The following is a 27,900-nucleotide window of genomic DNA, read 5'->3' on the forward strand; positions in this document are numbered from 1 at the left end:
TTCCCTCTAAAAGCCAGAGTTAATTTCCTGTTGTTCAGCTTAGATTTCTCTCACTTTTAAAAGTCAGGATCAGGTGACAACTTACTTGAAAAGTGCAAGGATCAGGACAATAAATGAAAGCAAAGTTTTCAAACAAACAGGAGAAATTAATTTTGAGCTGCTTATATAGGAAAAATCTTGCATCACTTTCCTTTCTTTCACTTTCCCATTTCTGTGTCACCAATTTCTTTGTCTGTCTTAACAGAGAGACTTACTAAAAAAGCTTTTCTTTAGATGAACTCCCCTTGTTTTGTCTGGTGGGCTGATTGGTGTTATTAAGGATGGTGGAACTAAGCCAGTCACGTGTAACTACTAAGTGTGTAGCTTTGTACACACTTTTTGTACACACTTTTTGTTTTGTAACTACTATGTGTAGCTTTGGTCAGATCTAGGACGGTTTGGTGAGTTTTATTAGTATGTACAGTCAATCTACCCTCCTCTTGCTACTAACCAGAAGTTTCATAACCACCTACATCTTAAAGTAATTATTCCAAAAATGTCCTTTTCTGACTTATACCAGAAACTATAATTTACAGGTCATTGTACACAACCAACCTTTGCAAAGGGTTGAAAAAGACTGACAATTATCAGAAAATGGCTTTTTCAAATGCTGCGTATTTTCATATGGCTGCTCTCGCCTTCATGCATGATCTTATAGTCTTCAGTTCAGTTTTGTGTTTTGTAGCTTATACTGGGCAAGGCTGAATCAGATGATGTTGTCTTACTTAGAAGCTGGGATACTGTGAGGGAATCTCTACTGCAATAGAATAAATGAGATAAAAGCAGAGAATATATTTGAGGAAGAGTTCTTTACTAGCAGTGAATTCCATAAATCAGCCAGAACAACAACAACAAAAGAGTTATATGTAAGATGCTGCCTTTGAGGAGTTAGGATTTCTGTGTTTCTGGTGTTGGTCTGTCCCAGCTTTCTAGCCTTGCTGTGGTGACTTTCATAGTGCCCTACTGTGTGCATGTCTGTATGTGTATCTGTGTTTGTCTGTTTCCCTGCCTCCCTTCTGTTTAGCGGGTGATCAGAGGCCGCAGCCAGAGCCTGGATACCATGGGGATATCTATGAGAAAGCAGCAGCCAGCCACCATGCCCAGCCGCCCGACGACAGCTGGCCTTGCTCTGAGCCAGAGTGTTGCCGAGGGCCCTAAGGCCATTGCTGCGGTAAGGTATTAGGGTGGACTGTAAAAAGAAATCTGGCATACCTTTGTGACCCACCTGTACATACTGTTTCTCTTTCACTAATAGTTTGTCCTGCTGTCCATCTGTTAATCTCTTTCTGTTGTATCTTTCCATTTCACAAGTAGTGAAAACATGTGTTGCAGTCTTTTTTGTCCGTGCCTATCTCTAGCGCCAGTTCATCTGTAAACTAGGACTAAGATTGATGCAGACTGGAAGAAGAAAACAAAACAAGACTCTGCATCAAACATTTATCTCTGTTGTCCTGTATTAGATCCTGTGGGTTGTCATAACTTAAAAAAAAACGCTTGCACTGTGTTTTCACCAAAATGGTACTGTACTACTGTATGACTAGATCTGAAAACAATAGGACACTAATTTTTCCATTATTTTCTCAATTTCACCAGCCTTTTTTTTTTTTTTTTCTCTAAAACAAACAGATGGACAATGTTTGTTCAAAATACTCCTTTGCTGTAGATAGAATTTTCAGATTTGGAACAAACAGCAGAGTTAATAGTGTTTGGGATGAGAAAAAGAGTGAATATTTCTATACACCATCAAAGTCTTTCTTATTTCATAGTGATACTAAAGATAAGAGCATTATAAATCTATGACGAATATGTTTCCAGAAAAGTATGCAGGTTTCTAATATTGGAAATGTTGTCACATTAGCCAAAGCATGTGCAGCTTATTGTAGTCTCTCCATTAGTAATGTCAGTAGAGGCAAACTGAAGAAAAAACAACTCTGAGTTAGCTAAGAAAGTAATTTTCAGAGTGGGAATTTCAAGGTTACCATTTACTCAATTATATGCATTCTTTATGTTGCAAAGTCACAGAATGGTATTAACTTGGGCTTGCTTCCTCCATCTCCCCTTTAACTTCTAGTTTTCACTGCCTTTTAATGATTTTGCCTCCTTTCCTGATCTTCTTTCTCTGTATTTTAGCTGTATATCTTGCTGTTTATGTTGTATCTCTCTGTCTCTCTCTTACCACTTGTTTGAATGTTTGCTTCAGAAACTTTCAGGGACAGAAAGTATTCTTTCTTGCCTTGTTGGAGCTGGGTTGTGCTACTACATAGCATAGCAAAGTGAAAGAGAGAATCTAGATTAGTGTTGCAAGCTTCCTTTCCACCTCTTCTGGTTCTCCACAGTTTTCCTGTCTCGTTTCCCTTCTTCCTTCCTGTGACACTTTCCTTTTTTCTAGTCTTTTGCCTTGCCTGGTAGGAGCCCATCACGTACTCGAACCAGCCGTTTCCATGGGCGACGGAGTAGTGCCATTGGCATTGAGAACATACAGGAGGAAAAGAGGTATGAGCTGTGGGAAGATAAGACAAGCAGAGAAAAAACAGGAGGGGATGAGAAAAGGAATATAGAAGGACATGGATATGCACAGAAAGGGAGTAGTCAGGAATGAGGACTGAACTGGAAGTGGTTGGAATGGGAACAAAGTCCTGATTAGCATCTGATATAGAGGTGGATGAATGACAGAAAGCAACAATAAAAAAAGGACATTTGGAAACAGGGAGAATCAGTATTTAATCAGTATTTAATCAGTATTATGTGAGGGAAAATCTGTTCTTGTTTGGTTTTGTTTGTTCTCATGTTGAGAAGTTAAAATAGACAAAATATATTACAGAGATCACTTTGAAAGTAATGACTGCGATTTCCATGGAAACTACAACAGATACAAAGATACAGTAACACTATTTGGTAGAGCAAAGTCTTAGGATCCAAGAGCAGTTTGGTGTATTTGATAAAATCATAACCATTCTACCATTCGGTTTTCTACTGGTCACCAGAGATGACATTTAAATCATAAAGGTTGTCTCAGTTCTAGTTACAAAGCACTTCTAAAGAGTGCACAGGTTCTCAGAAGCTACGTGAGTGCCCTGCACCTGATACTCAGTTTTCCCAATTGCAAGAAATTCTGGAAACAGCTTAAAGATTGTAAGTGGCAAAAGCCATCTATAATATGGAATCCAGTGATTTTACAACAGGAATAATTATTAAATCTTTCTTTCTTTCAATTTATTATCTTGGAACTTAATGAGATACCTATGGCATTATTTTAATAGAAATAGTATAGAACTTTCTTTGAGGAAAATAAAAATCTTTTGAGACATATTCTCTATAACAATCTAAGCCAACAGAGTAGTCACAGCTCCTCAGCATTTTAGAACATTCTGCAATTGTGTCTCTCAATCTGTTACTTTATGTACCATATCATTCCCTATCCCCTTTGAAGATTTGCAAAAGTTTCCTACAACAAGGAATAAAAACTGGATTTAAATTCCTTTTTCTTTTCTTTGCTAGACAGGAATTAGAAAACCTTTGGGCTTACTTAGCTTTTTTTTTTTTTTTGCTTATTTTTAAACTTAGATATAAGGAATGCCAAGCCTTATTTTGTGAGTTTATTTTTGGATTTTTCTGGAAGTATTTTTAGGTGGTTCCTGATGTGCAGTTACACTTGCAATTGGTCTGATCTAACAGTTCATGCTACTGAAAAGCAGACATCATGCATTCCCTCTTCCACTATCTCTTTTAGCTACTAAGTCCCATCTAATTCCTTGTGATAACTTGAATGCTTATTGGACCCTTCATGGAATTGATTTAGCCCATTAATCAACTGGGATAAGTGTCTGCCAGGTTCTGCTGTGAGCTAGCTCATGGAAATGTCTGATATGTACCAGAACTGATAGAAGCTATACTCAGCAAAAGTGGCTGGAATGCAGGCTATTTCTCTGGCCCTGGGATATAGTCTGCAACGAAATAAAGAGGTCACTCTTGTGTTATGTCTCTCCCATTGATTTGTTAAACTTACTTGCAGGCTCTTTCTTTGGCAGTAGTGAACTCAGCAAGTCATGTGTGACTTCATCCTGAAGTTACAGCTTAATAAAATGCAGCCTTGGATGTCTGAGCTAAGCCAGTCCATCCTGCTTGTTCATGTGTCATAGAAGTTTCAGGGTTGTTTAATTTTCAAGATTGTTTTATTGGAATCATTTTCAGTTTCACAAACAGTTATGTTAGCACAAAAGAAGACATGATGAACAGTGAGGTGAAGAGTGCAGGTAAGATAGCTGACCAAGAGAGTACATGAGGAACTGTAAACTGCATTGCTGAAAACACCAACAAATATAACAGAAACCTGAGGTGGGAAATGAGTGTTTTCCATTCCTGTTTAAGTAACATTCCTCAATTTTAAGCTTCTTACGTAGACAGTTTTCTTCAGAAGTATCTTGACAGGTACCAGAAAAAAGAAAATACTGGAACTATCCTGAAATGGGGACATTAACTAAGTTCAGTTAATCAGACAATCCTTTATGCAATTAGTATAAAAGCTCTCTAATGAAACCTAAATCTCTTCAAGACCTATGAAATGTGTGTGTGTTGGGGAAGGTGGGGGTGGGGAGGGAGTGGGCAGCGAAAGAAAAAGCTGAAAAATTAAAGTAAAATACTGAAATTAATTTAGTCTTTTATATAAATTATATAAATTTAAAATGAGCAAAAAACTTGACCATTTCTAATACACTGCCCTTAACAGCTTGTAAGACGTCTGTTCTTTTCAGTACAGATATGTTTGCTTTCCCTCCTGCGTATGTGAGAGATCCAGCTTTGTAATGTGGCCCGGAAGGAAGTATTAGAATAGTGTGAATGGTGAACTCTGAAAGTGGTGAACTCTGGCCCTATGATATAGCTGATTTCTCTTTCTTCCAAGCAGAGACATTGCAGAGAGGATACAGAAGATGGTAGACAGTCCAGAAACTTTGCTTGACCTGAAATCTGATGGATCATCCAGTCCCAGCTCCCCAGAGTTCCCCAGCAGGAAGAGCAAGTGAGTTGAAAATGATTTTAATGTTTGAAAGATGTTCATTGTGTTTGGTGATGGCTTAAGAAAGACTAGTGCATGTCTTGCTCTCTTGAATGCTATACCAAGATTGTCCACATAAGGCATTGCAACATCTTAAAAATTTGATGTCTGGCCCTGGCACATACACAAGGAACTCACTTTCTTAAAAATAAAGACTGGGCTGCTTAAAGGTGATTTTGGCTATATCTTGAGCATAATATTAATTTCTATCTAACAGCATATACAAAGCACTAGCTATCCAGTTACAAATACCCACATATATGTTTCCTTTGTAGTTTGCTCTGAAGTGATTATGGAGCTTTATAGAGAAACTTGGACAAGGGTATGTTGGGAAGCTGGTTTTATTCAAATTCTGCCTTTTTAAGCAGGACTCATATTGCTGCTCCTAACTGGCTTGAGCTAGCCTGTCTTCAGTCCTCACAAGGTGTGATAGCAGGTTTTATGTTCTCATGTATTTTATCTGTGTTTTGTTGCAAAAGCACTCCATACTACACCCAGTGTTCTCCTGCAAAATATTGCATGGAATAGACTACAGCATAGTTCTTCACATTTCTGAAGTGTACTACAGAAACACTGTGCCCAAGTGGTCATCAGGGCCAATGCCATCCTAGCTTGCATTAGAAATAGTGTGGCCAGCAGGAGCAGGGAGGTAATCATCCCCCTGTATTCAGCACTGGTGAGGCCATACTGTGTTCAGTTTTGGGCTCCTCACTACAAGAAAGACATTGAGGCCCTGGAGCATGTCCAGAGAAGGGCAATGAAACTGGTGAGGGGTCTGGAGCACAAGTGCGATGAGCAGCGGCTGAGGGAGCTGGGATTGCTTAGTCTGGAGAAGAGGAGGCTCAGGGGAGACCGCATTGCACTCTACAACTTCCTGAAGGGAGATTGTGATGAGGAGAGGTTTGGCCTCTACTCCCTGGCAACAAACAGGACCCTAGGAGATGGCCACAAGTTGTACCAGAGGAGATCTAGGTTGGACGTGAGGAAAAACTTTTTCTCTCAGAGAGTGGTTAGACACTGGAATGGCCTGCTCAGGGAGGTGGTGGAGTCGCTGTCCCTGGGAATATTCAAGAAGTGTCTGGATGAGGGGCTACAAGATATGGTTTAATAGCTTGTGGTAGCAATGGTAATGGGAGGATGGTTGGAGTAGATGATTTTGTCTTTTCCAACCTTGTGATTCTATGATTCTATGAAAATAACATTTTCCTAGCAGTGCAGCAATGCTGTTGATAAGCTGTATTATGCTAAGATGGAATCCTATCTAGGATACTTAAGTACTTTGCAGAAAATTTCCCTCCATTACTTAAGGGGAACCTACAAGAAAGATGAAGATGGAGTCTTTATCAGGGAGTGTAGCATTACAGCAAGAGGTAACGGTTTTAAACTAAAAGAGGATAGATTTAGATTAGAAGAAATTCTTTATTATGAGAGTGATGAGGCACTGGAACATGCTGCCCAGAGAAACTGTGGCTGCTCCATCTCTAGAACTGTCCAAGGCCAGATTGGAAGGGGGATTTGGACAACCAGATTTAGTGGGTGACAACCCTATCTAGAGCAAGGTAGTCAGAACTAGATGGTCTTTAAGGTCCCTTCCAAGCCAAACCGTTCCATGATTCTATGAAACCACACATTTGCATTTCTAAGACACCAGAGGATGCTCTGGGTTCTGTGAAATCCAGGCTGGATATGGCTCTGGGCAGCCTGTTCTGGTTGTTGGTGACCCTGCAAATAGCAGGTGGGGTTGAAACTAGATGATCACTGTGGTCCTTTACAATCCATTCTATGATTCTATGATTCTAAATCAAAGACTGTAGCTAACTTTCTGGAACAGCTTGGCACACTCCTGAGAATTTGTACAAAATCTGTGGCAGAAAGGGACAGTGAGTACATTGTAGTAAGATGTATCCCTTTTTCAGTATTGGAGTTCCTTTAAAAAAGTGTCAGGAAGTATACCCTAAAACCAGGCCCCTGTGGTTGCTGCTCTAGGTGCCAAGTCAGACAAGTAAGGGCCTTCATTCTAACTAGCCCTAATTCACCCTAAGAATTACAGGCTGATGACTATCTGCAGAAGTTCATCTACCCAATTATGTGGTGTAGGGCTGTCTAGAATTTTGTCACAGTGAAGGTGCACTTCTGGTGAGTATGTTTCTATGACAGTCATTTTTGGGTTAGGTGGGTGTCATAAATTTTTCCAGGGAGGAGGATGAAAGCATAATTAGAAGATACAGAACATTTAAGATGCTAGCAGAGACGCTGCTAGTGAGAATGCAGGACGTGCAACTGCTTATTGGTCAACAGCATCCTTCTTCCAACATTGCTGTATAATTCCACCTCCTCCTCTCCGTCCTTTCTGGGAGCTTGTTAGCAAACTTCAAGTTCCTGGCTAAACAGATATGAGGGACTCTTAATCTGATTAGGCAGCTGAAGTAAACTTGTGTAACCAGCAAGAATTTTTCCTAGTACGAAAATACTTTGTGGCTGGTCTGACCTATAGATATGTACATGACCTGGGAAAAAAATCCACTTGGTTCCTCACTTCGGCCTTTGATTGTAGGCTCCTCCCACTTCCCAACTTCCATTCTCTGTTCATGAGTTGAGGAGGTGAGCTAGTTGTTTCAAATCAATCAGAGATAAAACATTGCACAGGTCTTCACTAATAACATTTGCATGAATATTGTTTGTCGACATGAAAAATCACATGCACAGTTTGCATATGAGGTATGATGCAGCATGGAGTTTTGCACTATTTGTGATTAGCCAGTTTTTCAGAGCTAGGGACCAGCCCACATGCAGTTATACCTTCAGCAACATGCCTGAGATAGGGAATTAAGGATATGTAATTTCACTAGGTAAAGCAAACAGTTTTCACCAAGACAGTGTTAGCACAAGATTGTAGGGATGGGTTAGGGCTGTGATTCTAGCAATCTGTCTTGGAAATCCCTAAAGTTCTAAAAAATTATCTGCTTACTGTTTACTCATTATGGAACCACAAATCACCATCACTTTATAGGCATATTTCTAATACAAAATGAATTCCAGCTGGGTCTAGAATATTTCAGGAAGACTACATTAATAATGTCGTCCCTGGTAGTATGTCATAAACCCATTTCTGATTCTTTTTAGAGAATAGCATTATCTATGGCAAAAAGTATAGCATGTTGTTGCTGTTGTTAAGCATTGCAAATTCCAGACTTCAGTGATCAGGACTCTTCATCTATGTCCTACTAAAATCAACCTAAACATAAATATAAAGGAAACATAAAATAACAGATAAATTCTTGTACAGTAGAGACAAACCAATAATTACTTTCACTTACTAATTTCTAAAACACTCTTCTGCAGTAGTCAGATGCAATATTTGAAACTGCATTGTTCACTTGGACTACTCCTGTCTACTCTCCTACATACAGGGACAGTTATCCTTAGTTTTTTCTGCTCTGTTGTCCAGGTAGCCTTCTGAATAATCCTTTCTCCCGAGGACATGGTGAAAGAATGAACCCAGCCTAAGTAACAAGGTAGCAAACTCCCCAGGATCGGGATTCTTTCCAAGTTTCATCTGAAAATCAAGCACTGTTCTGTGTATGTCCAAATCCTAGGAAAAGTACACAGGTTTTGTGTGCATATGTTTTCCCTCATCAGACACATCTGAGTGGGGACATCAAGCCAATTAGGAGTGGACCGGGTGCTACTAATTGTTTACCTCACTGAAGATACTGGCAAGACTTTTGGGGTGAAATGAGAGTACTGGCTAAGACGAGCATGAACTTAAAGGACCTCAAGGACTGTGGAAAGACCAAGTGACATCACATAATGCCCAACTGGCAGTCCCTGGAGCAGGAATTATGAAGAGGAAGAAGGACAGAGAGATTATTTTGGAGCATTTTGATTCTAGGCTCTTCCCACTGTCCAATCAGCAGTGACTGAACCAGACTCTATAAATGCTGGGGGAAAGGAGGCTACCTTGAGCACCTCCTCTTCCCTTAGACTTATTCAGAAAGAGAATTAATTCAAAAGCAAAAGAACACATTTCCACCTGTCTTTAGTAAGCACTGGTGAGGCCATACTGTATAAGCAAAGAAAGAGGATGAAGACGTTTGCTGAGGAGGGGTGCTAAGAAGGTGATACTTAGTGGAAATTTAGGTCCCAGCTCATTTTATTGATTGGCTCTGCCAAGGGAGAAATATGTTAGCTTTCATTTCCTCCAAAATATATTTTGTAACCTCTTGAGGAAATATCTTTGGCCTATATTGGCCTTGCCTTTACTGTTCTCCTTATTGCATGCTGGCATGTAATATGCCTGGGGCTTTAGGTTTCAATACTGCTTGTAGGTCGAGACCGGCCATGTTTTGCAGTGTTTCTGAATGAATAAATATATTTAATATATTGAAGTTGTCTTCTCTTTATTGCCTCTTTTAGCTTTTTGAGTTACTCATCATATTTCAGCACTTCCTCTCTATGGTGAGTATTTCACCATAAGTGTTACACACATAATACATTTCACAGCATATAAGCATGTGAGATTCATGAGCTACTCTCTACTAGAAAGTGACAAGTAGTGGTTCCCAAATTGTAAGCTAGGAGAAGCTGACGTTAAAGGTCTTGCATTGACAGATATGAAACATGCTCCAGGCTACCTTAATACGCAAAATATTTAAGAGAGCTGCGATCATTAGATCCAATTTGTCATATATAATGCCTTGAATATTCCCTTCATAACAACCATACAGAAGCTAAAAATCTAGTGGAGTGGATCTACAGGAGCCACTAAAGCCCTCTTGTCTATTGGCAACCATACACACAAAGTGTACAAGATGGGCATCTTGACTTGAGTATGTTCCTGTCTGCAAGCAGGACTTGTCTGTGCAAGAGCTTGACACTCAATCCTAATAGCTTGTTAATAAGACATGAAAAAAATAATGAAGATCTTGGCAATTCGTTTCTGCTTCTTCTCTGCTTCCTTAAACTTTCTTAGTTAACCATTTAATAACACTAGTTAATGTGCTCTCTATAACTACCTGAAGGGTGGTTGTAGTGATCTGGGGATCAGCCTCTTCTCTTGTGTAACTGGTGATAGGACTAGAGGGAATGGCTTCAAGCTGCGCCAGGGGAGATTTAGGCTGGACGTTAGGAAATATTACTTCTCTGAAAGAGTGGTCAGGCACTGGAATGGGCTGTCCAGGGAGGTGGCGGAGTCACTGACCCTGGAGGTGTTTAAGGAACATTTGGATTTTGTGTTGAGGGATATGGTTTAGTGGGAACTGTTCATGATAGGTTGATGGTTGGACTAGATGATTTTGTAGGTCTTTTCCAACCTTGGTGTTTCTGTGATTTTGTGCACATGCTTTCCTGATTCCTGGTGTTAAAACTATCCAGAAACTCAGCAGTAACATTTTGTAAATTCAGTGACATGAAAAAGTGCTTTCAGTGTTCTCTTGTACTGACTGGAAATTCACGTAAAACCAAACATGACAGGCTGATAGCAGCTAGGGTGTCCCTTCACTTTTGTATGGCAAAAGAAGGCAATGACAGTGCCTTCACACAGTGGAATAGTAATAGAAGGAAATTAGCTCATCCTTTCCAATGACCTGTGATAGCTGGAGAGAAGTGCAATCTCTATCCAGAGAGATATTGCTCCCTCGGCTGCTAATCCTTAAATGAGGGTGAAGAGAGGTGGATCCAGTCTCCACCCCTTCCAGTCATTCAGGTGCATTGCTTGCACCTGAGATCCCTGGGTTAGCCACACCTTCTCACCTGGTGCTCAACTGTTGGTTCAGGCAGTGACCTGGCAATTTCACTGCACTCCACCCCTTCACAGCATGAACCAGCGATTGAGAAGTTGGGGGTAAGCTCCTGCTGTTTTGGTGATCCAAAGTACAACGTACATAGTGACACACATAAAATACCTGTTGCAATACTGGATATCAAGGCGTTGAAGATGATTGTTGACGGTCTTTTCATGGTTCTGTAGGGTCAATACTTGATGTTCCTTCAGGAGGCATATCTTCTTCAAGGACTGGTAGTGCTTCAGGTCTGTGCTCACCTGTTCCTGAAAGGTCAACAGTCCACCACTGGGTGTCGCGATGTTTCCTCATGGACGCTGAAGCATGGAGTGCTGTTGCTCCCAGCAGTGGTCCTGTGAACTTAACAACCTCAAAGGGATTAGTACAGATGTTTAACAGGTATGAGGAGGGGTAGGCCTGCCCTCCATGGTAGGATACAAGCTGTGTTAGTGTCTTGTGTCAACACCTCCGCTTGCACTGGGGCATGTCCTGGCCTTCGGTACTATACCCTTTGGCCTGATATCTGTCACTGGATCACTATACCAGGTACTAATGGGGGGGAGGGTTCTAATTTGCCACATGGATCTAATCTGGCCACACACTCCCTCACAAATACGTGAACTTTATTTGCTCCTTTTGCCTCTGTGACACCACATGTAGACCAAGCAGGTACACGAGTTGGTTCCCTGTGAAAGGTGAGTAGCTCATGTTTACTTGTTGCATGAAATACCAATGGAAGCAGAAAATAAGTGCAAATGAAAATCGGCTATCATCACATAGAAGCATTCACCTTCCTTTTGGCCTGGTAGTAACTGTGGTTCTCTTGCTCTCTGTGTCTCCCAGAGGTCTCTGTGCAAACATCCTGAAGCCTCATATCACAGACATGATGCAGTGCTGTTTTTAATAATTGATATGCCTATCCAGCCACAAGCCATAAAAAATCCTAGTGTAATCATTCTACAAATCAAGTTACCTCTGCTATCTGTGTGCCTTACATAAAGCACAGTGGAACTGATCCCAGTGATCCACTCTAAACTTTTTATTACATTGGCTCAAGTTCTCTCTCCTTCTCCCTTCTGCTCACTCATGCAACATTTTCATTCCTGCAACTTTTCTTGCCAGAAAACCTTGCTGGATCTTTAAGCCACGTTGATAGTACAAGGTCTAGGAGTGGTAATTTTTTGTTGTATCATATCTACTTCTTCCATGCAGAAATTTTATTTTTTCAATATGTTGTGTAAAGGTACACAAACAACCATGTAGGTTTGTGTATGGACTTCTGACTTAGCCGAGAGACACAGTTAAAGTGGATGGACATTGTGACATTTTTCAGACTGTGTGAAATCAATTCACCCAACCAAGAGACTATAGACATGTAGTCTTGAGTGCAATTGCTGATAGCTCTCAGAAGTTGTGGTGATGTCACCATTTGCAGCATTTAGAATGTGTATATAATACATGAAGGGGAAGAAGGTAATAAAAGATTACATGTCTGAGTAAGGCACATGAGATAGCAGAGTTGAGCCTACACTTTTGTAGGATAAAGTGAAATTAAAGTTCTTGAAATTCTATTTTCTAGAAATTCTGTCAGTTTTTGAGGTAGAAGACAAGATGGGATTAAGAGCAATTCTTTGTGCTAGAAATTTTAGGAAGCAAAATGGGGGTGATAAATTTATTCTCATTTTTGCAAATACTAAGGTTTCCCATCTCTGTGCTACCAGTCTTGATAGGAGAGCGATTGCCAAAAGACTAAGTATGGCAATACAAGCAAGTGTTCCTAGACAAAATTACACTTAAATGAATGCAGATAATTTGCATTCATCTATGCAATATGGAGGAACTTTAGTTATCCTTAACCAAAGAATGAACTGAACTAAGCAGAACTAAAAACAAAGAAAACATCTTGGAGCAGGGAGAAGCATCCAAGTGTTTTAGTTTTTCCCTTTAGTAAGTTGTCCAATAATGATTCAGCCACAATTAACATACTGTGTAAAAATCAGACTAAACTCTTCTTTTTTCTTTTTTTTTTTCTTTCTGAAGAAACTTAAGACATTTTGGATGCCCACTGTAAGCTGTGTTCTTACTCAGTGATAATGGAATTCATGAATTTGACCCATATGCACTTTCTTCTGTAGTTTAATTTGCCATTTGGATCATGGGATACAAGTTAAAGAAAAGAAAAAGAAAGGCAGGAGACTATGATTATGTTGCCAAAACTAGATGAAGACACAGACAACAGTTACTGCCAAAACTGCTGTTTTCTGAGTTGTCTTTAAAGCACCAGTGTCTCATAAGCTAGTGCATACCACCTAAGGCAGGAGTGACTGTCTTAGCCTCAAAGTCAGGATATAAATTAAGTTATAGACCTTAACACTTTGAGTAAGACATCCCTAGGTTTGTTAATATACATACAGTTGTTCTAGATTTATATATTTTTAAAATCAGCTGATCTATTAGTTGTTACCTAGAACACAGATAGAAATTCAATATCTAAGTACTAGGATATATCCAAAGTGGAACAGAACCCTGATTACTGCAGATTCACACTGCTTAAAGCAGCAGTTTCACAACAAATGGCAGTGATTTACAAGTTTTGACTTCTAATTCGTCACCATTTTGAATTACATCATGAAGCTGGGAAAGGGGATACTCCATCTTTAAAAAACTGCTGAAACACAGTTGCATCTCATCTGTCCCGTAACAAATATTGATATGATCATGTAAAGTTCAAAAAGAAAAGAATTATACCTTTGAACAATATCTTGCCTTACCATGCTACAGCAGGAATCTCTCATTACCAGAGTTATAAAGCTTCCTTAAATTTCATGATCAAATGATCACAGCCATTCTTGTCTGCTGCTTTTGACCCCCTAGGACATCCTGCACTAACACCAATTCTTAATTCAAACTCTCTACCTTTTCCCCTGATTCAAATAAAAGAGTAATAATTAAAATTTAATGTTCTAATACAGCTATGCATGAAATGCTAGAAACTATACTGCTTATGAAATTGCAATATTTAAAACTCAAAGCTATCCTTATTGCGTAGGATGAAGGTCACTTGGAAATGAAATTGAACAGCGTAAATAAGAAGTCTGTTATCTGAAAGGCATCACACTCATACTTTGTGAAACGTGTAAGGTGAATATAAGCAAATGATGACAGAAAGCAAAAGAATGCCTTAAATCTTTGAATTTTGCAAAGTATTTAAATCCTGGCTCAAATATGGTATTGATATGTGACGATAGGCAGATTCCTTAAACCCTGAAGCTAGATGTTGGAGGCCTGCGAGAGGGAGCAAAGGGAGGAGAAGACAAATACAATGAGCGCATATATTCATAAAGATCAGGCATTCAGATTGCACAGATGTATTCAGTAATAGCATTTTTTAGCTTGACTGCATGATGCTGTCACCTACTAAAACCTGCTTTATTTTTTAAACTAGTTTTTGTGTAGGATAGTAGACTGATTCACAAACTGAAAAAAGGACCAAGGGAAACTTATGGGAAAGTTGGAGAAGGACTTCAGTACTTGTTGGACAATTTGTAGTCAGAACTTCTCTAGACAAGAAATTAAAGACAGAACAGGTGTTACAATGAAACAGTCTGGAACCAGTGGCCGAATTCAGTGATTTTTAGTATGAAATGAAAGCCACGTTCCAAGTGTTTCAATCTAGAGAGTAAATGATGGTAATATTAATCAAGTCAGGTTTGGATAAATTCCTTTCACTGTCACTGGACAGTCCACAAATCCATGAAAAATTTTGGTAACTGTTTATTTATTGTTCTGTGCTTGGTTCCCTTCTAGGCAGCAAGTTATTTCCTTCTAGCAGTGTTGCTGGTTTCACTGGAAAAGGCAGCAAATCAGATGGTCAGCACCATTGTCCACTATGTGCTTTAGTAAAATGTTTCCTTTTCATTTGCACAGCGGTAAGGATGGGAGAAAGAGAGAAACTTAATTTAGGAGTCTTTGCTGAGGGTTAAAGGGACAAGAAAGGACAAGAAGGTACTTGGAGGGGATAGTTAAAGAACTACCTTGTTCTGCAGGTCTCCATTTAATGCTGTGTGTGAAGTCAATGCTGCAGAATTGTTTCAGTACACACCGGGTAAGAAGCACAGGTAACTGCCATGGAAAGGTATCATAAAGCAGTGAGTCAAGGCAGAGGCAGGCTTCTGGGCTATCTCTTGCCATATTGAAAGAGTGCAACAAATATTGTACAGCTTCACAGTGAAGACAATTAATCTTATTCCTTCTTCTCCAAATGGTTTTCTATGGCCAACTTTCTATGGCCTGTTTAATATATATAAGCACTGCCTTTTTTGGTTGCCTGCAGTGAACAACACAGTGAACTGCCACAGTGAACAACATTTTCTTGTTGAGACACCTCTATCTGCAATAATCTACATTTGGTTTTATTTTGTTCTTGCCTTGCTGTTTCTTTTGCTCAGATGCCACCCAATCTTCTCTGCACATATTCTCTGCTTTCTGTGGTTTCATTATTTTAGTGAGCCACTTTCTTTTGCTTATTTTCTGACTTGGTGCCTATCTCTATCTTTGTTTGCTGGCTTTTAGCCTAGCCTTAGTGGTACCTACTCCTTCATGGCAGTTTCACAGGTTTGCCTTAGATGTCAAAGTTCAACTGAATTTCCTGGTGAGGTGTTTAATAGAGCAAACAGAACACAGCTCTGGGCTTGTTCCCTAGAATTCAAAGTCCACTTTTGCCTGCATCTTTCAAAGTCTCTCTGTAGTCTCACAATCTGTCTCATTTTCTGGTACCCTTTCTATTTTGACAAGTTAAACATCACACTACCTTGAAAGTGATGAAGATGTGAAGCTCTGAGGAACTCAGTTTAGCATATAGCTGGATAGAAGAGACATTATCTTTAAGAGAAGAAAATTCTTCCAGCTATTCACAAATAGTTGATAGCTCACAAACAGGCAAATTTTGTTCAAAGTATGTACGCAGAGTTACAACAATATGCATCCTCACTGAAATAACTGCAAAGCATGTGATCACTTACTAGTGGTTATCATAGGCAATAAGAGTTATAAGGAAAAACTTGAGTTTGGATTTCCTGAAGATGCATACGAGATGTAAGAAGGAAAAATTGTGGATGATGGGGAAACAAACACTTAGAGCTATAAGAACATGGATACTGGTCTTTTTCTGCTGCTTTGTTCCACTGAACTCGCTGTTCCGTGACTGAGCATGTGTTTTACCTTAACGTTAAGAGACAAAAACAGATTCCAGCTGCTGCTAGACCTTCTGCTTCCTTCACTGATGCATCAGAGGCAGTGAGGAAACATTCAAATACGCCATTCCAGTTCAGCCAATGTAAGGCCAAGTTTTCGAACAATTTTAGTGTGCAAATTGTAAGGACTGTAGTCAGAAGAGGGAGTGGCAAATTAAATGTTTTGATTTTTATCTTATTGTTTGCATATCTTCACCTCTGCAGACTGTATAATGCCAAGTCCCTCATAGTCACATCCTAGATCTCTGTTGAACAGTCAGCAACAAGGCCATTCTTGAGGAAGCAAAACATAGTCGAGTTTGGTTGCCAACTGAGATTACATCATGTTTACCACTGTCTTCCAAGGATGCTACTGCAAAATTGGCATTAATTAAAAACTTTTGCAAGGGCTGGAGCTGGTGACTATGAATGTGCATGTGTGGTGATCTCCAGTGTCAGTCACATGAGTGCAGGTATAAATACCGTCCAGTTGAGGGAGCAGTTATTTCTGAAGTACTTGACTTGTTTCCCAGATTTTGCTTTGGACTTGAATTCTCTCTCTGTCTTCCACTAGTCTAACCAATTGCTGTGCTGCAAGGTGAATGGAAGCATGAATGCCTTGTCCTGTGCCTCTTCCGTCTTTGTTGTATCTTGGACTTAAAAGGCAAATGTGGCCAACATCTCTTAGGCTGTATGTGTGTTTGACAGGTGGGAAGATATGAGAACTCTCTGCATCATCAAGATATCAGTCTCATGATAATTTAATCCTCATACTTTTAGTTGGAAAAAAGATGATGTTTAACCTGAAAGAAGCTAAATCTTTAATGTTAAACATTAATCTTTGAAAGCAATACATTTGTATTTGTAAAGAACAGATCAGATTGTTCATATTGGTAAATCTCAAACTTCTTAACTAGAAATGAAACTGATCTGTAGAGTTAGCAGTTAAGGAAGAGAAAGCCATCTCTATAAAATTGGATACATAATTACCAAAGATCAACCGTATATGTAAGTGTTATCTTTTCATTCTTAGGTATTTCCCCAAGACTTTTCACATTTTTGGGCTTGGAGCTGAGGGAACTGGTCCCAGCCATTTTTCACCTGCAAGACAAATCAGTACATAAGAGAAAGTTAAAATTTAATATAGATAAATAATAGTCTAGTCACATTTCTGCAGCTGAATGTCTATTCCTACTCTTCCTTTGAAGGGCAAATACTGATGATGGAATACAAATATTTATCTTGTATGGCATGCTTCAGGCAGCTTCCAGCATCCTTTACTGCATAGTTACAAATGAAGTGGTATGGAAGAATTATTTCCTCTGTTACAGATAAGAAATTCTGCAAGTCCTGAATGCTATGCTGAAGCCAAATGTTTTAAAGACTACTTCTTTTCAGGGGCTGGAGGTAAGGAAGAGAAAAAGGGTAAGAGGCTGGGGATTCAGAGAAACAATCTGAAGTGAAAACTAGTGAAAGCAGGAAGAACATTCCAGTTAGGATTTAGAATTGTCAAAATGGCTGTTTAAAACTTCATATTCCTCACTCTCATTTTCACAAAGAATATTTTTAAATACTCCAAACCCATTCAAAAAAAGAAAACAAGCATCCAAAAGTTTCCTTCAGTTTAATCTACGACCAAATTTAATTTACATTAATGATGATCTGCTGCTGACATTTTTCCACAAATGCATTGGACCAAATTACATACAACTCTTCCTAGTTACTGCTCTACTATTCTTCAAGTGCAGCTAAATGTAAGATCAGAAGTCAGTTCCCTCTAACTCAGGTGACCAAGTTAAGATGCATTTTATTAATAGGGAAATGAAAATAAGTACATTGCCATCAAAGAGGATGGTCAGTCAATGGATTTCTGTTTAAAATTTTGTGTAGTTATGTAACAATGAGCTATGGATTTAAGAGCTGTGATAGCACGTTCTTTATTAAGGAGGAACAGATTTAAGGTAAAATGCCAGAACAGCAGAAAGTCAGTGTCACCCATAGTCTTCATCTTATCCAAGATGTAATGCCCAGTATTAAATAGTTAAATATGAACACTGTGAAAACTAAACAAATTTAATAGTAATTTAAAATGGCACATGGTGCACAAAACCTTGAAACATACACCAGTGAGAAAGGACTGAGAACTCAAATTATTTCTTGCTTGGGAAAAGGACTACATATTTGGTCACTCTAAATGTACTGAAATATATTCCAGACAATAGTTTCATCCCTTGAGAAGTATACTCAACATTATTTAATATTTGAAAAACATGAACACTATTTCATTTAGCTACACACTCACCTATAATGCTGGCTAGCAGCTCCAAACGATCAGAGCCAAAAAAGAGATGAGGTTTTCCATTAACATGTGCCACAACAGCAGGCATCCCAAAAGCCTATTGACAGCATGGAGATTAAATTGTGAATGTTATAACGAGAGAATCTTTTGTAGGCGCATGATCAGTGTTCAGAAATAAAATCCAAAATGTTGACTTTTTTTCCCTTCTCTTCATCTCAACTTCATTCTGAAAGATGAGTCTAATGGAGCTATCAGAAAGTAAAGGACTCTCCAAAGACTGTATGCCCCTCCTGAATGAGCAAAAAAAGCAATGTGGTAAACCCACAGTTTTATCTTAAGTAGCGATAGATGGTATTTCTTGATTCTGGCCCTTCAGCTGCCCATCCTTGTCAACCAAGTAGAATGGGCTGAATGGGCTTCCCAGATGACAACGCAATAAATTACCAGTGAGTTAGCTTTTACATGCTCAAAAAGCAAAAGAGAGATGATCTGTATAGTGCTTTCTAACTATCACCTTCATTGTTCCTTGCTTCCCAGTGTTCTTAATGGGGAAGGAATGCACAGCTGTGACAAAAGGCACTGGAAGCACCTCACCCCGTATTTTATCGCTTCCTCAGTTGTCTCCCTCAGACGATTCTTCACTGCAGGGGATGAAGTCATTTCAAGTAGCTTCTGGGTGAGCTCAGAGGATAGCCCAGCCTTTTCTGCTACCTGACAAGTGACAATAAAATTAGGCGTGCTCTAATACAAAGTATTCTAATTCCTACTATGTACTAATTAATTTTTTTCTTCAATGTTATTAGTTTATTACAAAAGTTTATTACCAAAAAAAAAAAAATCACAATCTTGAAGTCCTTCTCGCTCATTATCTTGCTTTATTCCCAATCCACTCTCATTTGTTAACTTCTAGTCCGTGAAGCTCTAAGCATGCTGGGTTTTTTTCAGGCATTCCAGAGAAAATTTTGAGTGTAATGTTTGCTGAGACAGAAACAGTTTGTAGGACAAGTGTGGCCACATAGGAGCTCTGATACTTGTAACTCGTATGGTGTTTTTAAGAAGTATCTCACTAAGAATGCTAACTTCCTAACATATACCTGCTTTCCCCCCCCCCCCCCCTTCTTCAAGAAAAATAAAAGTAATCCTGACAGAAAATGCTCACAATCTTTTTCTTTCACTTAGCAACCGCATTTTCTTGTACTTTCTCCTCCTCCCATACCAGGAGGATCAGTAACTCTTTTTAACTCTACTTCAATGGGAGATAAGCAAGTGTAATCTGATAGTAATACAAACTGCTGTGCAAGCATGGTACACAAAGCATTTAGACTGCAATCTTTGCACACAGACACAATATCTGATTGTCACCATTTCAGAGGAGGAGTATTTAGGAAGACTGGGGCAGGATTCTGAGGCTACACTGCTTCCATAGGAAGTTACAAGAAGTCACTGCTAACTAAGAATTGAGTTAAAAATAAATAAATAACATGTGGAACTGTATCAAGCAAACAACATATCATTTCTTAACCACTGTGTAAAATAAATTCGCCTCTAAATACTCAGATGAAAAGACTGTGACCTGTTGCGGTTTTGGATGGTCTATTTCTACAAGAAAGGAAGGTCTAATATTTGCTGTAGGAGCAGGAAAAAAAAAAAAATACAGACACAAGCAAATGAGGAGATGCTTACATCCCTGCCTTGCTGAACATGGATACACTCAAAGACTGCCAACGAGTGGCTAACTTACTTGGAGTTCAAGTTTTGTAAATAAAATGCCACCATTTTCTGAAATTCCAGTGAAAAGATGTGTTAAGATGAAATAAAAAAGCAATGAGTAGACTCTGGGGAAACAGCTGGACTGCAAGTTTCAGATAGAGATGTCAGATAGCAGAGACTGTATCTTTTAGGCACAGGCAATTCTTTTTTTGTTCATGTTCCAGTAACTTAATAATAAAATCATAGAATCATAGAAGAATGTAGAAAGGAGATTCCTTAAATAGGGACACATAAACCTAGATTCCATTACAGCCTTAACTCACTTGCAAAAGACTACATAAGACAATTGCAATTTCTAAACACATAAGATGGCAATACAGCACTAAATTAAACAGCAAAGCCTTGCTCCATCATTTCAAGGAGCATCAACTTTCCTGGCAAAGTGAACCATTTCACAAGAAAATTTCATCCATGCATAATATCAAAACCTCAAGGCATTCTGGAGACTACTTATTTCTTTAAATAAGAAATTTCTACTGTTAAGAAAACTGAATTAACAGATAATTCATTTTCCATTCTGAGTATCTTGCTACATGAACTAGAAAAAAAAGGAGATTTTTATTCGGAGTATAAGTATTATAAATAAATAAATAAAATTTGAAACAGACCAGCTAGAAAAGTTAAATCCCCACTTTTTTCAAGCCATAATCTCTAACATTTGACAAATTTATAATAATAAAGGCACGCTAAGCTGTCTCTATGGTTATTACTGATCCAAGCAATCAATAAGAATAAACCAAAAATGCAGAAGCACTAACAAAAAGAAGAGACTTACAGCCAAAATACTCTCCACCTGACTGATATCTTCATGCTGTTAAAAGAAGAAAATAAGTAGCTTGCTTAACATGAACAAGAACTCAGTTCTGAACTTGAAAGCAAGTTTTCTAAGAAAACAGAAATAAAAACAGTGTTAGTTATCCCCACTGGAGTAGTTTTTTCAGAAAATTTTTGAGTTACCTAATCAAAGATTGTTCTGACACGAACTGCTGATTCACTCAGCCTGTAATGCTCACAATACATACTGAAAATAAGGAACAGCAAATTAAGACAACTAGAAGTGAATTCTTTTCTTGCAGTGACTCCTGAATTACTGCTGCTGTTTACTCTGGCAAGCGTCTCAGCTCCACACAGTCACTGGCTCACCTCTACCCCCTATAGTGGGATAGGGGAGAGAACTGGAAAAAGGTAAAATTTGTGGGTTGAGACAAAGACACTTTAATAGGGCTAAAAAGGAAGGGGAAAATTACGAATATATACATATGTGTGTATATACACATACACACACATGCATAAAAGTGATGTGCAGCTCAATTGCTCACCATATGCCAAATACTGCCCACCCAGTTCCTGAGCAGCAGCTTTCCTCCAGCCAAAAACCCCATTTTTATCATTACACACAGAATCACAGAATCCTAGTTCTGTCCCCTCCCAGCAATTTGAGCAATCCCAGCTCCTCACAGGCAGAGCTGTACAAGAAGCTGAAATGTCCTTGACTCTGTGCAGCACTGCTCAGCAACAGCTAAAACATCAGTTTTTTAACCACATAGTTTTTCTCCTAAATCTGAAACATGGCATTGTATCAACCACCATAATGAACACTAACTCTAGCCCAGCTGAAACCAAGATGAACACTGATGACCTCATGTTTCCTTCCATGACTTCTAATGGAAAGACTTTTCCTTTCTTTTGCTCACATTTCACATTTAATGAAGCGACTCAGGAACGTTGACAGAAAGGATCAAGGCAATGGCTTCATAAAATACTGACCTGTGACCAAAAACGTAACCAGAACTCTCTAGATAAGGGTTCCAAGTACTTTGGTTGTGTCATATCAATGGCTGTGATAAAACGCATGGCTCCAAGACTGTCTGGAATTAGTGGAGAGAAAGAAACATGCTGAAAGATGGCACAGAGTCATGTAAGAGGTAAGAGTCTTAAGAAGTATTACCTGAATATGGTATAATCTTATTTGTAACTATTTCCAAATAGTAAAACTTCTGTTGAATCAACAGTATCTTCAGTGTTAATTTGGAGGTTTATTTCCTCAGAACTTCCTTTCATGGTTAAAAAACACACAGATTTCATACTGCTAACAGATACATGGAGAGGTTATGGACAGATAATCCATCTTAACAGAATCAGAGAATCGCAGGGGTTGGAAGGGACCTCGAGATCATCGAGTCCTCCCTGCTAAAGCAGGTACCCTACAAGAGGTCGCACAGGTAGACATCCAGATGGGTCTTGAATATCTCCACAGAAGGAGATGTCACAACTTTTCTGGGCAACCTGATCCGTTGCTGCCATCACCCCTACTGTAAAGAATTTCTTCTGCATGTTAGTACAGCAATGGCTTAGTTAGTACTTGAACATACTATTCCTTTTCCTATCACTACACACCACTGAGAAGAGCCTGGTCTCAACCATTTGCCTTCCAACTCCCTTTAGATATTTATAAACATTCATCAGATTTCCTCTCAGTCTTTTCTCCAGACTGAACAGACTCAGGTTATTTTCTTCACATGGGAGATGCTCCAGGCCTTTAATTATCTTTGTGGTCCTCTGCTGGACTCCTAGGAGATCCCTGTCTTTTTTGAACTGGGGAGCCCAGAACTGGACACAGTAGTCTAAATGTGGCCTCACCAGGCCAGAGTAGAGGGGGAGAATAATCTCTCTTGACCTGCTGGCCACACTCTTTCTAATGCACTCCAGGATACCATTGGCCTTCTTGGCCACAAGGCTGGCTCCTGGCCAACCTTTTGTCCACCAGGACCACCAGGTCCTTCTCTGCAGAGTTACTCTCTAGCAGGTCATCACCTAACCTGAACTGATGCATGATGCAGTTATTCCTCTCCAGATGCAAGACTCTACACTTGTTAAACCTCATCAGGTTGTGATGCATCAGGTATGCCTGGCCATGTTGCTTATCCAACAAACATCAGGATGTTTGAATTCCCCCATGATAACCATTGCTGGGGATCACCAGGCTATTTCTATCTATTTGTAGAAGGCCTCTTCCACTCCCACCTCCTGATCAGGCAGCTTGTAGTACACATCCACGACACTGTCACCAATGTTAGCCCACCCCTTGATTCTTACCCATAAGCTCTCCACTTGTTCATCATTCCCCCTCAACTGGAGGTCAATACATTCTAGTTGCTCTCTCACACAAAGGTCAACTCCACCACCTCGCCTCACCAGTCTGCCTTTCCTTAAAAGGACAGACCATCCATGTCTGCATTCCAGTCACAGGAGCTGTCCCACTCTGTCTGTATGACTGCACACAGACCTCTAGTTCGTCCTGATTAGTTTCCATGCTATGTGTGTTGCTATATAGGCACTTTTGAGAAGCAGAGGGTGCAGGTATTTCTAGGGGGATGCAAGAAGTTTTAAGCCAGGCTATGGACAGTGTTATCTTCTCTGAAGAGTAATCACAAGATCCAATCGGACAAATGAGAGGCTTTTCTTTTTTTCTTAACCTTTACTGTAATGGAGGATTTAAACAATGATTGACAAATATTGTCTAAGCTAAATCTCTTACTTACTTTTACCAAGGATACGTTGGAAGACATCTTCTGAAACTGTTAAAGGCACCTGATAATATTTTGCCATCCTTATTATATCCTTCTGCAGGTATTCTGCACGCTTTGGCAACATTGCTGGAGGCTTGTTACCTTTCAGAAAAAAGTTCTATTTTAAGCAGAAGATTTCAAGTATACTATAAAAACACTGGACAAAACAAAACATGACAAATTAGATCTCACCTACACACATACCCAAGGAAAAGCAATTTTATACAGTATTAATAAAACATATACAGATTTTCCAAATGTAACACTATGATTTAAAACACAATTTATTTTTGTTTTACAAAGACTGGTAGTTTAAATTAGCAGAACCAGCTTTAAACTAAGGTAAAAACTTCCTGACAGGGATCTGAATTGATGACTTTTAAGGTAAACAACCATGTACCAGTAAACAAAGATGGAGAATTGTTAATTGCATGATTTATAAATCTCAGGGAATCCTAATAAGGCCCCAAGCGCTATTTTATAATGTGCTTTGATCCTTCATGTATGTTACAAACTATAAGAGTTCCACAGATTTATTCTAGTTTTAATTCAACCCAAAACTTTCAGGAAATCATTCCATGTAGAATTATTGTTATTCTATTTTAGGACTGAGGAACTTTGGCATTTACACGTTCTGCATACAGCACAAGCACTGGGGGGCTATGCAGCAGTAACAGCACGAAATTCCTTGCAGCAGATTTCTAGGTCACTGCTGAGCTCCACGACCATATATTTACTTTGCTATTGGTGCCAAAAATGAGTTTAAGGGTTAGCTCTGTGATCACCCACAGAAGTATCCTACTAAAGAATGCCAACCTCCCCACATTAGCTACCAGTTGACTGCATTATGCCTCCAAGGAAAGCCGGACGAAAGCGCAAATCAATATTCCATATGTGCTGGTATCGGCAGAGAACCTGCAACACAGAAAGGCAAGCCAGATTGATAGAGATGTCTGCAGATCTGCAAGCAAGTAGAAAATAAGCGTTCAGGCTCGGAGGTGCCTCCTAAGCGCCCCTGGTTTTCAACACGTCGCGAAGAAACTTAAAGGTCCCCGACAAACGGGATTAAAAACAAAAAGCCAAACACATCGTGGGCAAAGCAAAGCGAGCCAAACCAGAAACAAACACAAAACGGAAATGAAGCAGGGATCTTGCGCTAAGCGCACTGGCTCCGCGCCGCTCCGGCCGCGGCGAGGGAAGCCCTAAAGGGCAGGGAAACGAGACGCCCTTCAGCTGACTCCGGCCCTCGGTCGCGCCTACTCGGCCCCCTTGCCAGCGGCCGTGGTGAACCGCGGGGTTCCCGGGAGCGGTGTTCCTCCACGCTTCCTCCCCTCACCTCGAACCCCAGCCAGGAGTAAGGCGACACCACGTCGTAAAAGAGTTCCACGAGTGTGCGACCCATGTCAGCCCGCTCTCGTCCCCCGCAGCGCCGTGTCGACACGCCCCCACTACCCAGCGCGCCCCACCTCGGGCAGGCGGGCGCTGACGGGGGCCGGGCGCTCTTCCGCTTACGTGAGTCCGCCCTGGCGGCGAAGGAGCCCGTGTGCGGTCCGTTAGGTGCAGTCTGTGCGTCGTGTCCGCCTTCCCAGGAGCTTCCTGCCCCACGGCCGGGGCCTCGTCCCAGCTGTGAGGCGCTCTTTGCTGTCTCTCCTTTGAAGCCTGGCTTGGAAAGTCAAGGCAGGGAGGGAGCCCGTGCCCTTTTCCGTGCTGAGGTGGGAGGAGGGGAAGCTCCCGAGGAGGACGGAGGGGAGCTGCCTTAACCGTTGCGGCATGTTTTCCCGAAAGCACGCTTCTCCCGTCGGAGCCGACGGAGGGTACGTAGGACGGGCACTGAGGGCTCTGCCTCGGGCGGTTTGCACGGCGCCTTGCAGCCTGGGGACGGGGCGGGGGAACAGCTGAGAGGAGCTCGGGGTGTGAGGCTGGAATGGGCCCCTGCCCCGCCGTGGCTGTTTTGCAGTGGGAGCGGGTAGAAGAGCTCTTCTGAGGCGACCGAAAAGGAAGGGAGCTGATGAGGCGAGAAGTGCGTGTCGTGATCTGAGCTGGGAAGTGCAGGTTCGAAGCGAGCCCTTCTGTGAGCCGGGTGTGCGACTGCTATGGTGCCCTCGTGCCTGATGTCCTGTTGTGGCCCAGGGAAGGTGAGAGGGGGTTGGCCAAGGTGCTCCTGTTCATGAAAGGAAGCAGGGTGAGACTTTATTCCTCCTCCTTGCCTCCTTCCAGTACTGAAGGGAGCCTACAGAAAAGCTGGAGAGCGACTTCTTGTAAGGGTGTGTAGCAACAGGATGAGGGAAATGGCTTTAAAATGGCAGAGGGCAGATTTAGACTAGAAATTAGGAAGAAATTCTTTACTGTGAGGGTGGTATAAACACTGGAACAGGCTGTCCAAAGAGGCTGTGGATACCCCCTCCCTGGAAGTATTCAAGGCCAGGCTAGGTGGGGCTTTGAGCAAACTGGTCTACTAATAGCAGAGGGTTGGAACTAAATGATCTTAAAGGTCCCTTTCAATCCAAACCATTCTATGATTCCATGATCTCTGTCCTTTGCATTGTACTTTTCAACCTCACATCTTCATTCTGAGTAGTTGCATTGTTGAATATTTTGTCATTTTGAACTAACTGTAGAACAAGCACTTTGTGTGGTGGTGATGGGAATCTTTTGGGGATTAATCATACACCAAATTAGCCTGCTGAGTTGACATCTTTGGTTGTACGATCATTCATTTCAGTAAGGGGCAGTGAAATAGAGCATTCCTTTTGGTAGCAGCTGAACTAATTGATCCAAATACATCCAGAACCACTTAACTGTTGCAGATTTTCTTGAAGAATTTTCCTGCTGTGAGAGGTCATTTCTTTGTTGGCAGGACACAAGCACAAGAGAGTTTAGGATGGTAGAAAAAATTGAAATAATGACTGTGGAGGGAAGCATGAAACTAAAGATTATGTGCTGATGGGTATGGAAGTAACTTGCTGTTTCCTTGTCTTGTGTTCTCAAAAATAATTATGTCTCTAAGAATAAATCTTATCAAAATATACTAGTCGTGCTTCTGTTTCTATTAATGTGCAAATTATTTTGCAAACCAACAAATACTCTCCACAGAGGTTGAAAGGGGCAACTTGATTTTAATTTCATGAAAAACCTAAAGTAGGAACTTTCTCTCAAGAGTGTCTTTGTATCACTAATAATTTAGATTTTTTTTTTTTAAGTAAATGATTTTTTTTTAAGTGACAGAAAGAGGTTATTATTCCCTTCTTAACTGTTTGTAACAACTGTCTCCTTATACAGGAGCTTACAGAAATGTAAAGGAATAAATACATTGGAAACCATGTTCATTCTAGCATGTCACCATTCCCTCTTTGAGAAGCATCAACTTCTGAAACCACTTTGGAGCACTAGAGATGTCTGTTTCTCTGTAGTCAAGTGTATTTTTAGTAACAATAATTAAATAAAGTCCTAGAACAGAGGGCCCCCAAGACAATGGGAGAGTCCACTGCAGTCTCTTATATCATTTGTATCTCATGTTTCTTTCATATCATGCCTATATCTGGACTATCTGGTTCTGTCATTCTGATCGGGACTCTGCTTTCCCTTATATGATAGCCTGGCTATCTGTGTAAAGCTGGATAAGTGGCAGAGCAAGTCAAGTGACTAACTTATGTACCATGAAGGAAGCAGCCTTCACTTTGTCTGCTAAAGAAGTTGATGCCCAGTCGTTACGTTGAAGCAATTTCTATATCATAGGTCTTATTTTAAGTAGTTCCTTTAGTAGTACCACACAGCTTCTGAACAAACCTTGGAGTACACTTAAAAATGTAGGAAGAACTAGAGGTGTCCTAGTGATTCTTTAAAGTCCTGTCCACAGATGAAGCAAAATTAAGACTCAGTTAATGAATCGTATATCACAAGCTACACAGTTATTTAATAATAAAGTTAGTGCTGTTACTGGCAGTTTTTACATTGACATTGACTATGTTCCAGCTGATAGTTTTCTTAAGCTACAGTCTAAAGCACAGGAACAATTGCTGTCTTTCATTTTTTGTATTATCTGTAGCGTTACACATGGAACCATCCATGCAGACAGTCCAACCAACCAACCATCAGACAGTCCATTGTTCAAATCCATCTCTCTTCAATTTAGAGACAGGAAGCTCCACGTCCTTCTCCT

The 27,900-nt window shown here is 40.2% G+C and overlaps 2 protein-coding genes across 16 annotated transcripts in view; one reads left to right on the top strand and one right to left on the bottom strand.

Annotated features, from left to right (window-relative positions):
• Positions 1-11,515, top strand: part of LOC116239947 (rap1 GTPase-activating protein 1-like) — a 56,191-nt gene extending 44,676 nt beyond the window's left edge. For 6 of the 15 annotated variants that reach the window (XM_090149416.1, XM_090149412.1, XM_090149380.1 and 3 more), the window contains 4 exons: positions 1,064-1,210; positions 2,429-2,532; positions 4,940-5,056; positions 11,061-11,515. In XM_090149416.1, the coding sequence (XP_090005542.1) occupies positions 1,064-1,210; positions 2,429-2,532; positions 4,940-5,056; positions 11,061-11,073 (381 nt within the window). In that variant the 3' untranslated portion in view covers positions 11,074-11,515. Of the gene's footprint in view, positions 1-1,063; positions 1,211-2,428; positions 2,533-4,939; positions 7,212-8,540; positions 9,761-11,060 lie in introns of those variants that run through there. The other 9 variants (XR_016470626.1, XM_090149382.1, XM_090149388.1 and 6 more) reach the window with 9 other exon arrangements.
• Positions 11,516-14,816: 3,301 nt separating this feature from the next.
• On the bottom strand, positions 14,817-25,264 carry GSTK1 (glutathione S-transferase kappa 1). Its single transcript, XM_031610309.2, has 8 exons — positions 25,078-25,264; positions 24,575-24,656; positions 23,715-23,843; positions 21,940-22,040; positions 20,948-20,983; positions 18,997-19,113; positions 18,406-18,499; positions 14,817-17,204 (listed from the first exon to the last, which is right to left on the bottom strand). Exons 1-8 carry the CDS (start codon positions 25,141-25,143, stop codon positions 17,155-17,157), a joined length of 675 nt encoding a protein of 224 aa, XP_031466169.1. The 5' UTR covers positions 25,144-25,264; the 3' UTR covers positions 14,817-17,154.
• Positions 25,265-27,900: the final 2,636 nt, after the last annotated feature.

The sequence above is a fragment of the Phasianus colchicus genome, chromosome 1 (genome assembly GCF_987193195.1).
Source record: "Phasianus colchicus chromosome 1, bPhaCol1.hap1.1, whole genome shotgun sequence".
NCBI lineage: Eukaryota > Metazoa > Chordata > Aves > Galliformes > Phasianidae > Phasianus > Phasianus colchicus.